Raw genomic sequence first — 12,327 nt, forward strand, 5'->3', positions numbered from 1 at the left:
AGGGTGTGAAGGTTCTTGATGGGGTGGAGGACTGTAGGAGGGCGTGAAGGTTCTTGATGGGGTGTAGGAGTGTTTGAGGGTGTGAAGGTTCTTGATGGGGTGGAGGAGTGTAGTAGAGTGTGAAAGCATACCAGTGCAGATCCAGTGATAGTCCGGTATGCAAACATCAGTGACTTGAATTTGATCCGGGCTTCAACCGGTAGTCAGTGGAGAGAGATGAAAAGGGGTGTCACATGAGCCCTTTTGGGTTTTTGGAAAATGAGGCGTGCTGCTGCATTTTGAACCAGATGAAGTGATTTGATGGCCTTTGCAGGAAGACCAGCAAGGAGAGCATTGCAGTAGTCCAACCTTGAGATGACCAGGGCCCAACAGGACCACGTTAAAGGCCCAAGAGTGTACGGAGCGCGATAAAAGGTCTCTGTTACATGTTAAGGTACAATCACACTTGTCTTTTTGCCCGATGCAGTATTCTCTTCTTGAGGTCAGTAGTTTTTCTGATGCTTCAGATACAACTCACATTGACTTCCATTCATACCATGCGAATGCGAAAAAACTTTAAACACAAGATTCTGCTGCAAAGTTGCGCATGCTGTTGTGTTCCAAAGTTCAAGTTTGAAGACATGCGACCAGATGGGTTCGTCACATCTAGCCTCTCTCCTGAGTGCATGACCCTCCTCCGTTCTTGCACTAATTTCCTCATTTCCTGCTCCTAGCCCAAATTTACAGCTGCATAAAAGAAATAAATGTATGCTCAAACTGCAATGTGACTGCGGCTTTAGTCTCTCCTCTTTTTCTGTTTTTACATTTGACATTGAATAAGAAGTGCTGAAATACATCACAAGTACATTGAAGACAACTACTCAGCATTTATTGGCCATTTATTGTTATTTTTATTGCTGGGTAACAATTTAAGAAATTAAAACAATAACATGACCTTAAATATTTGATTGTCAATCCTTCATCCAATCTATAAAAAAAATTAATACAAACATTGTGTTGTGCATCTCGGTAAGTGCAAAAGAATAAACATGTTTACTTGAGCATATCATTACTCTACTGTCCCTGAATTGATTATATTCCACATTAACACTTGAATATATGTAGCAACAGTTGTGTTGAGAAATTTATGAAAACAGGCAAACACAGGACACGATATACCGAATGTAAAAAACATAGAAAAACTGCTGAGAAACATTTAGATTGGCATATATAACTTAAATCTAATGGTTGTGGTCCCTTATAAAATAATCTGTCAGACAAGATCTTGTATGGTATTGACTTGGCCTATAAAAGCACTCGATCGGAGTAAAGACACGATCAGTTTGATGTACAGTAGTTTATAAAGTCCCTGTGAAATGTTCCTGCATTAAATATCAACAAACCCATGCGGTGTCCAGCCTCCCTTTCTCAGCTGCGAATCAGACAGAACCCAGGGCTGTTTCTCACACAAGGCCTCATGTGTTTGATCATATTTAGATCAAATATCGCACATATGAGTTCATATGTATGAAAAATATCAGCTTGTGCAGCAGCGTGAGCGGTGACTACTTATGGTGCTGATGTGAATGAGACACAGAAATTAGGTTTATATCTGTTAAAAAAGTGCCAATACTTCATCAGGGGCATCATTTCTCTTGATCTGAACACATTAAACACTAAGCATATTCATATACATGAATTAAAGACCGTTTTAATTGGAAGATTATGATTTTATCATAATTAAAAAAGGGATAGAGGCCATTTTTATATTCTGGAGTGTTATCTCGGCCAATCGCAGACCAGCTGATTCCCTTCATGAAAGAAAAACACTATACACGATTGCTGCTTGTTTTCACGTGTACAGATGTGTGGCCTTAAAACACATCATGCTCACCATAATTCTGCTTGCAAAAACTAGAGAATACAAAACTTCAGTTCGTATTTACGTAATAAGACATCAGGACCAGTGGCGATCCGTGACTCTTCTTCAGGGGAAGCAGTAATGTGACGTTCGGCAAAACACGTATTTAGCCAGTCATGTCAAAATATGTGTTCAGTGAGTCACGTGAACCTATGTGCATCACACATCATTTCAAAATACATGCCTGTTGGAGTGTTTATGATAAAAAAAGATGCTTAAACACTTCTGATTACACATGAGATTAAGTGAGTATCTAGCAAACATGAGCCTCCCTTTTATCATAAACCCTTTTGACGCACGTATTCTCACATGATGCGCGATGCACATTGGTTCACATGACACGCTGTTGAAACACTTGAAACACCGGAAAATGTGGACAGAGAGTGTGTGTTCTTCTACTTGAGAGCCTTCACAACAGTGGAGTAAGCCATGTGAATCTCCTCATCGCTGGGGCAGGTGGAGGAGAACTCCTCGCGAGCATACGCTGCATCCAGATATCTCCAGAGAGCCGTGAGAGAGCGAGGGATGGAGAAACCTCTGAACTTCTGACACACCACCTGTACGAGACACACACACATCATCAAACCCGACACACACTTCCAGACGTTTATTTGCCTTAACGGTCTTACCTTCACAATGTGCAGTTTGGGCAGCAGGTTACAGTCAGCCAGCGTGAGCTCCTGACCGTCCAGAAAGGGGCGGCCAGAGGATGTGACATCATCAGCGCTGTTCTCGTCGATCTCATCCGGGAGAGGGGAGTTCAGGTAATCATCTAACTTCTTTAGGGCCTTCAGTAAACCCTTCTCCAAATCTGAACACACAACACACGCCTTCACTTCACACCAAACACCTTTTCTTCCCTCTTTAATAATGTTGTCAGTGGCTCATTCAGACAAAGAAAAGTGTCATGATTGTAATAACAGAACATTTCAAGATGATTTTTTGCATCACATAAACTAAAGACAATAGAACGCATATTACTATGACATATTAAAAAGCTCACAATTGTATGTATCATGGTATTTAATAAACGCTTCCTCCCATGAAAGAGAATGATGTCTTGTTTACACAATGACCATGGAGTAGAAAATGGAAAGTCTTTTGTTTGGGTTTTTTTTAAGTTGCCAAAACAATCTGTGTTTGTACAGAAAGCAAGCAACACACACACATACGCAGTTTTAGGTCAAAAGTGCTTTTTAACAGCCTTTGTCTGTGTATGTGTGTGTTGAGAGTCTGATGAATGTAAATCTCAGTCCTAGTGGTGCAGTGCATCTACATTGTGCTGGAGAAATGTATGTTGAGTTTGTTACCCAGGGAGCAGATTAAAGGTGCAGCCTAGATGCTCTGTAAGTCGCTGAGTAAAAGCATCAGCCAAATGCATAAATGTGAATGTAACGTTTCTTGGGAATACTCATGCATGCCTACAGACTGAGCATGTGATACACACAATTTACATGGAAACGAGAACTGTCGTTTTTAAAACCGTGCGCATTGAACCCAGTTTTCAAAAGTGCCCCAAAATGCTGCTGTAGCGTAAACGAGTCAAAATTTGAGTCTTTAGTTGAAACGCCTGTCCCTGAGATTTTTTTTTTACTGTAATGAGAATCTGAGCAAAAATAATGATTATTCGTCATAAATAAACAATCCCAAACGTGATGAGTGAAAACGACAAAGCGCACTCACTGTCATTCATCTGAGGGTTGGAATTTTTGATGTATGCTGAGAACTTTGAGAACACATCTAGTCCTGCAGTGTTGGATTCTGGGTTACGCGCTGCCAGTCGTGGGTATCTGTGATGCAGAGAGAGAGAGACAGTTAAACGGACGTCACAGCCGGACGGATGGATACAGGATGAAGTGATGGAGGTACTTCGGAGGGCTGAGGATTTCCTCCAGAAACTCTTCAATCTTGTTGGTGTCCGTCTTCACCTCAGTGCCGTACAGCAGGAACGGAGGCTGAGCGCCCGGAGCCAAATCTTTCAGAATATCTGGCTTCCTACAGAACACAGAAGAGAGAAACGTCACTCTCCCTTCAGTCAGAAACACTCATAAACTACACAACACAAACCTCTTCATGTCCACGGTGGTGACATTAAACGTCACTCCTTTGAGCCACAGAACCATGAAGAGCCGCTGAGAGAACGGACAGTTCCCGATACTCTGACCATCACTCCCTGCCTACACACACACACACACACACACACACACAGTTAAACGCGTACAAACGTTTCTTTTCATTCACTCACTCCTGCGTGGAGCGCGCGGAAGCAGCAGGTTACGCGAACGCGCCTTAACGGAAGCAAACCGTGCAAACAAAAGCAGCTTTTAGGATTTCAACGTAAAAACAAAACGTTGTTTTTGAACGTTATCAAAAATTCAGAATGAAATTAAAACACGAATACAAAATAATCATTCATGTTATTCTTGTAAAACGGTGTATTTGCACCGTTAGACAGAAAGCGGAAGGCTCGAGGGACAACGCCCCTCATAATAAACTTCTTTATTTTATAAACTATACTCAAATATACAACACAAACACGACTGAATGAATCACGACGTGTACATCTATTTAAAACACACACTGATTCTGAATTTCCTCTAAATTTAGCTCTAAATGATACTTTATAACACGTATGAATAAAAGTGTAGTTATAAGCGCTGTTATTAACTCACCTTCACAAACAGCTCGACCTCTGACCTCTGTTCACTCATCCTGAAGACTTGATGAGAACGATAAAGAAATAAACACACAACAGATAAACGACGTGTACACGCTTCACAGTGAGTTCATTTCCGTCTAAACCGCTTTACCCTTCAGACGCGACGGAATGAAGCAAGTGCAAATATTCGCTACAGTTTACAAACTAAACCCAAAGCAGCCGCTGGACTTATAGACAAAGATGCTGTTCGCGTTTCAATCGAAAGCTAACAGTAAAACTTCCTTCAGCTAGTAACCGGTGAGCTGCGTTGAGTGACGCCGATCCCTCTGCCGGTAGAGTGTCGCGATGACACCGCGGTCCGTTAGAAGCAGTTCTTCTGGAAGCTTTTCACGCGTCGACATCCTTTACTTCATATGTTTACGGTAATTACTACACGCCACCGCCATGTTGGACCGGGCAATACATAGAAGTGAATGGGGTGTTGCTGTTTTACTGGATATAAATAAACCTGTCGTCTGCATTTCTCACAAGTACTCGTTACAGTTAGTAGTTTAATGCAACTGTTTGAACCTTTTTGTACCTCAGGTAGATTGTAATCGCCTGACAATTGTATCATAAATTACTTCTGTGTGTTTAAAGGACACTCTTGCCCGATCCAAACTGGCGGCACCGTTCTGCCTGTCAACCCTGCGCATCGACGCAAGTCATCCGTTAATCGCCCACGCGTATATACATGTTGTGAAGATATCTGTGCTAACTGCAGTGGCGGTCATCGGTCACAATGTTAAACAATCGGTGAGGGATTTAGGTCTTAAAAGGGCACCACAACGTGATCAAAATTCAAGGGCCATGCAAATGTTATATAATCATGCAAAACACACCAACGAGTCGTTTAAAAGGCTTCTATACTCAAATTGTAATAGGCTGTTGATATAGGCTTCTGTCTTGTTTTATTTGCAAGTCTAATTCATAGATGCAGCAAACACCTGTCACGTGAATAGCATGCTTCTTTATGGAAATCTGTAATCCCCATGAATGTCAGTTGGAAATGTAAATGAAACAATTGATGCACATAATTGGTTATATGTATTTTCCTGGTAACAACTGCCTATAAGCTGTAGTAATAAGTAACCTGTGTAGCTCAGTGGTCGAGCATTACACTAGCATTGCAAAAGCTGTGTATAAGGGAACACAATAGTGATGTCACCATGAGCCGCGGGATCACACGATCACATACAATAGTGATGTCACCACACCACGGAATATATGTGCTTTTCGAACTCTTAGAGATCTGCACCCCATTTACATCCATGTAAACTTCAGCGCAAGTTCTGCTGGGAAGACTCAATGCTACGTCACTCATTACTTATAGACCTAACCAATCATCATTTAACACCTGTAGTTTATAAAATCGTTTTGCTTGCTCTCTGTATGCGTTTGCATTTGAAGCCGCTGATATTACGCCAAAGAACTTTGCATTACAATATTGTTTTATATAATATTATGTTAAATATCTTTAACAGCTGTTTATCAAATGTTCATTGTCACTCGTCTTGCCTCCTGAGTCTTTCTGGTAGAAATGATATGAAGCACAGAGGACTGCGGACTCGAGAGAAAATGTCACCTACATCTCGGATGGCCAGAGGGCGAGTAAATAAACAACAAACCTGAAAACCTGAATTCTAGGGTGAACTATCGCTTTAACTACATGATGTCACATTATTGCTGCAGTCACACATGACCTTTAGTATATGGACGTTATACAGAGATATAGTGTTGTTTCCTTAACAAGACTTCACTTGAATCATTGTGATATATGTGTGGATATCTGACGACATAGCCAACAAAGAACTGCACACTGGCATATTTGCATTGAAACAATAGTGAAGATTCATCAAAAGCTCGACTATAGGGGAACTCATCCCATGTGTAAAAAAGTCTACACAAACTTCAAAAGCACGTTTATCTGACACTGGAGTTTTATTTTCCCGTTGGCACATAACAACATAAGGTTTTCGAAAAATAGCTTTCAGCTTGTGTGCTCAGTGATGTGCAACCACTCAGAACAAACAAACAAAAGCCTGAAAGTCATCACAGTGTTTTGTGGCCAATGCATGTACACCTGTGACGCACTGTGTGTTCTGTACTCATGAGGACTGTGCTGATGAAGAGAAGAAGTTTATTCACATGTGTTATTGTAAAGGCTTTAAACGCATCAACTCTTTATCTAATGCTAGATCTTTCGACAGCAATAGAAAGTCACCTCGGCTGGTGTGGTGTTAGATGTCATGAGTGAAATTTACCGACAGGGGGCGCCGTATGTCAACACATTGCGTGCTGTCATGTTTCGTGTGTTCATCACGTGTCTGTAGCTCAGTTGATAGAGCTCACGGCTTTTATGTTTTTAGTTATACTACACACAATATATCTAAAGTGTATTCAAAACATTGCACAAAAAATTGCGAGAATTAAAATTGCAACACCATCCAATTGATGAATCTTCTCCCCTGTGTAAGGGTAGGACATTAGGACCCAGGAGGTGCCACCTCAGAGCGCTTAATTGCTCAGTCGGCTATTTAGGGAGACGCAGTCAGAGCGACAAGCAAAACTAGCGTTCCAGCATAGCGTGTCGTTACAGCGTGGGGAATGAAAGCACCAGGATTGTGGGTTTAAACTAGTGCTGTTGTCGTTGCTTGAGGCTGGAGATTGGCCAATGGACAAATCTGTTGTTTTGGGCAAACTGTTGCAGTAACGCAGTGTGAGATTGTGGTGAAGACACATTGTGCAAACATTTGTTTGCTACTGAGGGAACGTGTCCAGTCACTATTTTTTTCTAATTATTTTAGCTATACCAACTGCCTACCATAATTTACAACCTACTGTTGCCAACACCCTAGAGAGAGAGAGAGAGAGAGAGAGAGGGGGAGGGGGGGTTGTGTTTTACATTGTATGTATGTTTATGTTGGGTCCTTTTTTATAATCTGATGTATACGCTGTGGGGTTCATTTATTTGAAATACTTATTGGGTAACGAGTAGTTTTCCAAGGAGACAAACGCCTGCAGTGGTGTGTGTGAAGTGAAGGGTGGAGAATTTTTTGTAAATCACGGCTACCATATTTAACTGTGGTGTTTTACCTGTGTATTCTTAACGTATTTATTAAGTGATGTGTGGTGTGCTGTGAATTCTGACACGTCTCCGGAAAAAAACTCACTCTTAACCATTTGGTGTTTTGATTAAGGGAAGTTTCATAAATAATTGATTTGAAATTCCACCCATTATGAAACAAAAATAAATAATGCAATATATTACACAACACATTTAAGTGCATCTGTTGCTGATGAATGTATGAAAAGTGGCAATTCTTTGTGTATTATTCATTATATTGTATATATTTTAACTCAAAATGCCATTCTATGTATTTTTAAATCTATATTTAATGATTTTATATTTTTTGAATAGATCATTTAATTGAGAGAAACACTTATTTTCTTTCGGAGTAGCCTAGTGTCAGTCTTTGCACCCTGTAATGGAAGTGTTGATTCTGTAAAATGAGAGTTTCTGTAAAATGAAGTGTTTATCCCTGCCCTCCATTCCGAAGTGATCATCCCTGCGCTCCATTCACTTTGCGCTCCATTCTGAAGAGATCATCGCTGCCCTCCATTCCGAAGTGATCATCCTTGCGCTCCATTCACTTTGCGCTCCATTCACTTTGCGCTCCATTCCGAAGTGATCATCCCTGCCCTCCATTCCGAAGTGATCATCCCTGCGCTCCATTCCGAAGTGATCATCCCTGCCCTCCATTCCGAAGTGATCATCCCTGCGCTCCAATCCGAAGTGATCATCGTTGCACTCCAATCCGAAGTGATCATCCCTTCGCTCCATTCCGAAGTGATCATCCCTGCCCTCCATTCCGAAGTGATCATCCCTGCCCTCCATTCCGAAGTGATCATCCCTGCCCTCCATTCCGAAGTGGTCATCCCTGCCCTCCATTCCGAAGTGGTCATCCCTGCCCTCCATTCCGAAGTGGTCATCCCTGCCCTCCATTCCGAAGTGATCATCCCTGCCCTCCATTCCGAAGTGGTCATCCCTGCCCTCCATTCCGAAGTGGTAATCCCTGCGCTCCATTCCGAAGTGATCATCCCTGCGCTCCATTCACTTTGGGCTCCATTCTGAAGAGATCATCGCTGCCCTCCATTCCGAAGTGATCATCCTTGCGCTCCATTCACTTTGCGCTCCATTCACTTTGCGCTCCATTCCGAAGTGATCATCCCTGCCCTCCATTCCGAAGTGATCATCCCTGCGCTCCATTCCGAAGTGATCATCCCTGCCCTCCATTCCGAAGTGATCATCCCTGCGCTCCAATCCGAAGTGATCATCGTTGCGCTCCAATCCGAAGTGATCATCGCTGCGCTCCATTCCAAAGTGATCATCCCTTCGCTCCATTCCGAAGTGATCATCCCTGCCCTCCATTCCGAAGTGATCATCCCTGCCCTCCATTCCGAAGTGATCATCCCTGCCCTCCATTCCGAAGTGATCATCCCTGCCCTCCATTCCGAAGTGATCATCCCTGCCCTCCATTCCGAAGTGATCATCCCTGCCCTCCATTCCGAAGTGATCATCCCTGCGCTCCATTTACTTTGCGCTCTATTCTGAAGTGATCATCTCTGCCCTCCATTCCGAAGTGATCATCCCTGCCCTCCATTCCAAAGTGATCATCCCTGCGCTCCATTCCGAAGTGATCATCCCTGCCCTACATTCCGAAGTGATCATCCCTGCCCTCCATTCCGAAGTGATCATCCCTGCGCTCTATTCCGAAGTGATCATCCCTGCGCTCCATTCCGAAGTGATCATCCATGCCCTCCATTCCGAAGTGATCATCCCTGCCCTCCATTCCGAAGTGATCATCCCTGCCCTTTATTCCGAAGTGATCATCGCTGCGCTCCATTCCGAAGTGATCATCCCTGCGCTCCAATCCGAAGTGATCATCCCTGCACTCCATTACGAAGTGATCATCCCTGCGCTCAATTCACTTTGCGCTCCATTCTGAAGAGATCATCGCTGCCCTCCATTCCGAAGTGATCATCCTTGCGCTCCATTCACTTTGCGCTCCATTCACTGTGCGCTCCATTCACTTTGCGCTCCATTCTGAAGTGATCATCCCTGCCCTCCATTCCGAAGTGATCATCCCTGCGCTCCATTCCGAAGTGATCATCGTTGCGCTCCATTCCGAAGTGATCATCGCTGTGCTCCATTCCGAAGTGATCATCCCTTCGCTCCATTCCGAAGTGATCATCCCTGCCCTCCATTCCGAAGTGATCATCGCTGCCCTCCATTCCGAAGTGATCATCCCTGCGCTCCATTCCGAAGTGATCATCTCTGCGCTCCATTCCGAAGTGATCGTCCCTGCGCTGTGATTGGTCGGTTTGAATCTCTCCCTCGGTTAAAAAAAACTCTGCGTTAGCGTCATGTTTACTCAATCGCATTTCTGAATGAATTATGGAAGTCAATTATTTGTTCTTCTGTATTTAAGGTGACATTTTACTTGCCACTATCACTGCTAATGCTTCTCAAACGAGCTGCTTCTTCTTCGCCTCTTGTCGTGGTTACACAAGCAACATGTGCATGGACACTGACGCCTAGTGGTCAATGCCTGTCGACACGAACAACGACGCAGAAGCTTAAATGAAAACCGACACGTAGCCTACAGCGTAGGTAGGTCCGATGCACAAGTAAAAGCTCTTGATGTGTAAACTCCAGATGGAAAAACCCAATTGTATCTCTTAAAGTGTCTGTTTAAAATTCACTTGGTAAAAGGAGCAATAAAAAAACACAATTTTCTCTTTATTTTGTGTGGTGTCCTTTTCCCGGAGAGCCCTTCGGAGGGTGATATATGCAGTTTGGAAGACACCATCTGTATTTTCTGAGCACCCTACTGAACACTTAATACGGAGTAACCCGGAAGTAAGGTTTGATTAACAAAGGTTTATGATGTTTACAAGTTTTGTCCGTATCATCTTTACAGATTAACACAACATTTGTTACTTTTGAAGCTGAAATACAATCGGCAGAAGTAAATAGTCCATCCTAAATCATATACATACAGACATCTTCTAGAAGTCCATATGACATCTGACAGCAACAATCTCAGAGACGTATTACAGATGAGCAAACTATGTATTGTAGATGTCAAATATACGTAAACCAGATGTTGTGCGCTATCAGGGAATGGAGGGTATGGACGCGTCGTCACTTTGCCATGTGAGCATGCCGGAGCGTGCCCTCCTGGGTTGCAAAATACTCAGCAAAATGACTGCTCACAATATCAGGAGATGCAATCTCGCGCAACATTTCAGTGTCCAGGAACACCGGATTCCTTTGTAAGTCATAGTGAAGTTGTAAGGATCACCATCGAGTCTAGCTGCTTGTAATTTCAGGAAATAATTGCGTGTTTTAGTCACAGTTTCATTGTTTCTCCTATTCTCCTCAGCCATTTTGCTGCATGTTTTACCACTCAAGGGAACATGTCCTGGCACTCAAGGTGGGCGTGTCCAGACGTGTTCACATGGGAAAGTGATGTCAATGCATTCTCTATATAAATGTTTAACAAAATCACGAGCGGGTTATTACTGGTGTTTAACTTTATTTATAAAGCGTTCTTACAAAGTAGCTGTACATGGGAACATCTAAACAATAAGAAATAGGCTACGTTCAATTTATAAAATAGAAAATTATCAAGATCAAAGAGAATGGATACACCGTGGCAAGCGTATCAATGCCCAATCATCGTCGCCATGGAAACTGCCCAATCACGTTGGCACACCTGCTCCCAATCAAGCCTCCCCTGATAGAAAGAGAACCAGCAGGCGAGGATTGGCAGATTTACATCACTTATCACCCACAGAGCTGTCTCAGAAAGAGTCACAACCACAGCGGACTGAGCTATTTCCCCACGCCACGCCTCACAGTGAATAAATCACCTTCTATGGCTATTTTCTGAACTTCTGTGCCTGTCATATTACTCTGCCTCCCACAACTCTCATGCACAGCGGACATACACAAAATACAGGCACACACTCAGCAAACACAAACAGTCGCAGAACCCATACGCTTGCCCGCCCACACCGAACATAACATACACTCACTGACACACACACACACACACACACACCAAACATACATACATACATACATGCACACGGAAACACACAAATTCCTATATGGTGTATAGCATAAAACACAAGTCCACATGCACAGAGCACAAAATACCCAAACACACACATTGTGGTTATCACAGACAAGCACACATTTAAGATAAAAGAGAGAAACACAGGTGAAATATTATACAGACTATAAATTCCTAAATATAATAAAAAAAAGAATTTTACATTTAAAAGTTATATTTGTCATGATAACGGGTGGTGAGACAAGGACAGAGGACTCAGGTGCAGACAGCCGGAAAAGGGTTAACAGAGACTTTACTATAAATAACAAAACAAAGACTCCCAATGGGGTAACATAACAAAACATGGATACAACGACATGACAAGAACCAGGAACATGGACAGGACAGGACAGGACAGGACAAGACAAGACAAGACAAGACTGAAGATAACTAGACTGTACTACACTAACAAGACATGAACTCACCAAACAACCACAATGTACCAGCACAAGACAGAAGACAGAAGGGCATTAAATAAGGGACCCATCAAAAGGGGAACAGGTGAAGGGCATGAATCCATGACAAGAGGATGGGAACACAGACAA

At 42.8% G+C, this 12,327-nt stretch overlaps 1 protein-coding gene across 1 annotated transcript; it reads right to left on the bottom strand.

The window, feature by feature from the left end:
* Positions 1–848: 848 nt before the first annotated feature.
* On the bottom strand, positions 849–4,919 carry clic1 (chloride intracellular channel 1). Its single transcript, XM_079485127.1, has 7 exons — positions 4,711–4,919; positions 4,573–4,619; positions 3,968–4,077; positions 3,770–3,895; positions 3,584–3,690; positions 2,530–2,711; positions 849–2,457 (listed from the first exon to the last, which is right to left on the bottom strand). The coding sequence occupies exons 2-7, from the start codon at positions 4,609–4,611 to the stop codon at positions 2,296–2,298; spliced, it is 726 nt and encodes a 241-aa protein (XP_079341253.1). The 5' UTR covers positions 4,612–4,619; positions 4,711–4,919; the 3' UTR covers positions 849–2,295.
* Positions 4,920–12,327: the final 7,408 nt, after the last annotated feature.

Source organism: Barbatula barbatula (assembly GCF_947034865.1).
Source record: "Barbatula barbatula genome assembly, chromosome: 21".
Taxonomy (NCBI): Eukaryota; Metazoa; Chordata; class Actinopteri; order Cypriniformes; family Nemacheilidae; genus Barbatula; species Barbatula barbatula.

Coding starts and splice junctions, on each gene's coding strand:
- clic1 (XM_079485127.1), bottom strand. CDS start 4,611: ATGAGTGAACAGAGGTCAGAGGTCGAGCTGTTTGTGAAG. Junction 3,896..3,967: donor ACCACCGTGGACATGAAGAG/GTTTGTGTTGTG, acceptor TGTGTTCTGTAG/GAAGCCAGATATTCTGAAAG. Junction 2,712..3,583: donor CAACCCTCAGATGAATGACA/GTGAGTGCGCTT, acceptor TTGTGTGTTCAG/ATTTGGAGAAGGGTTTACTG.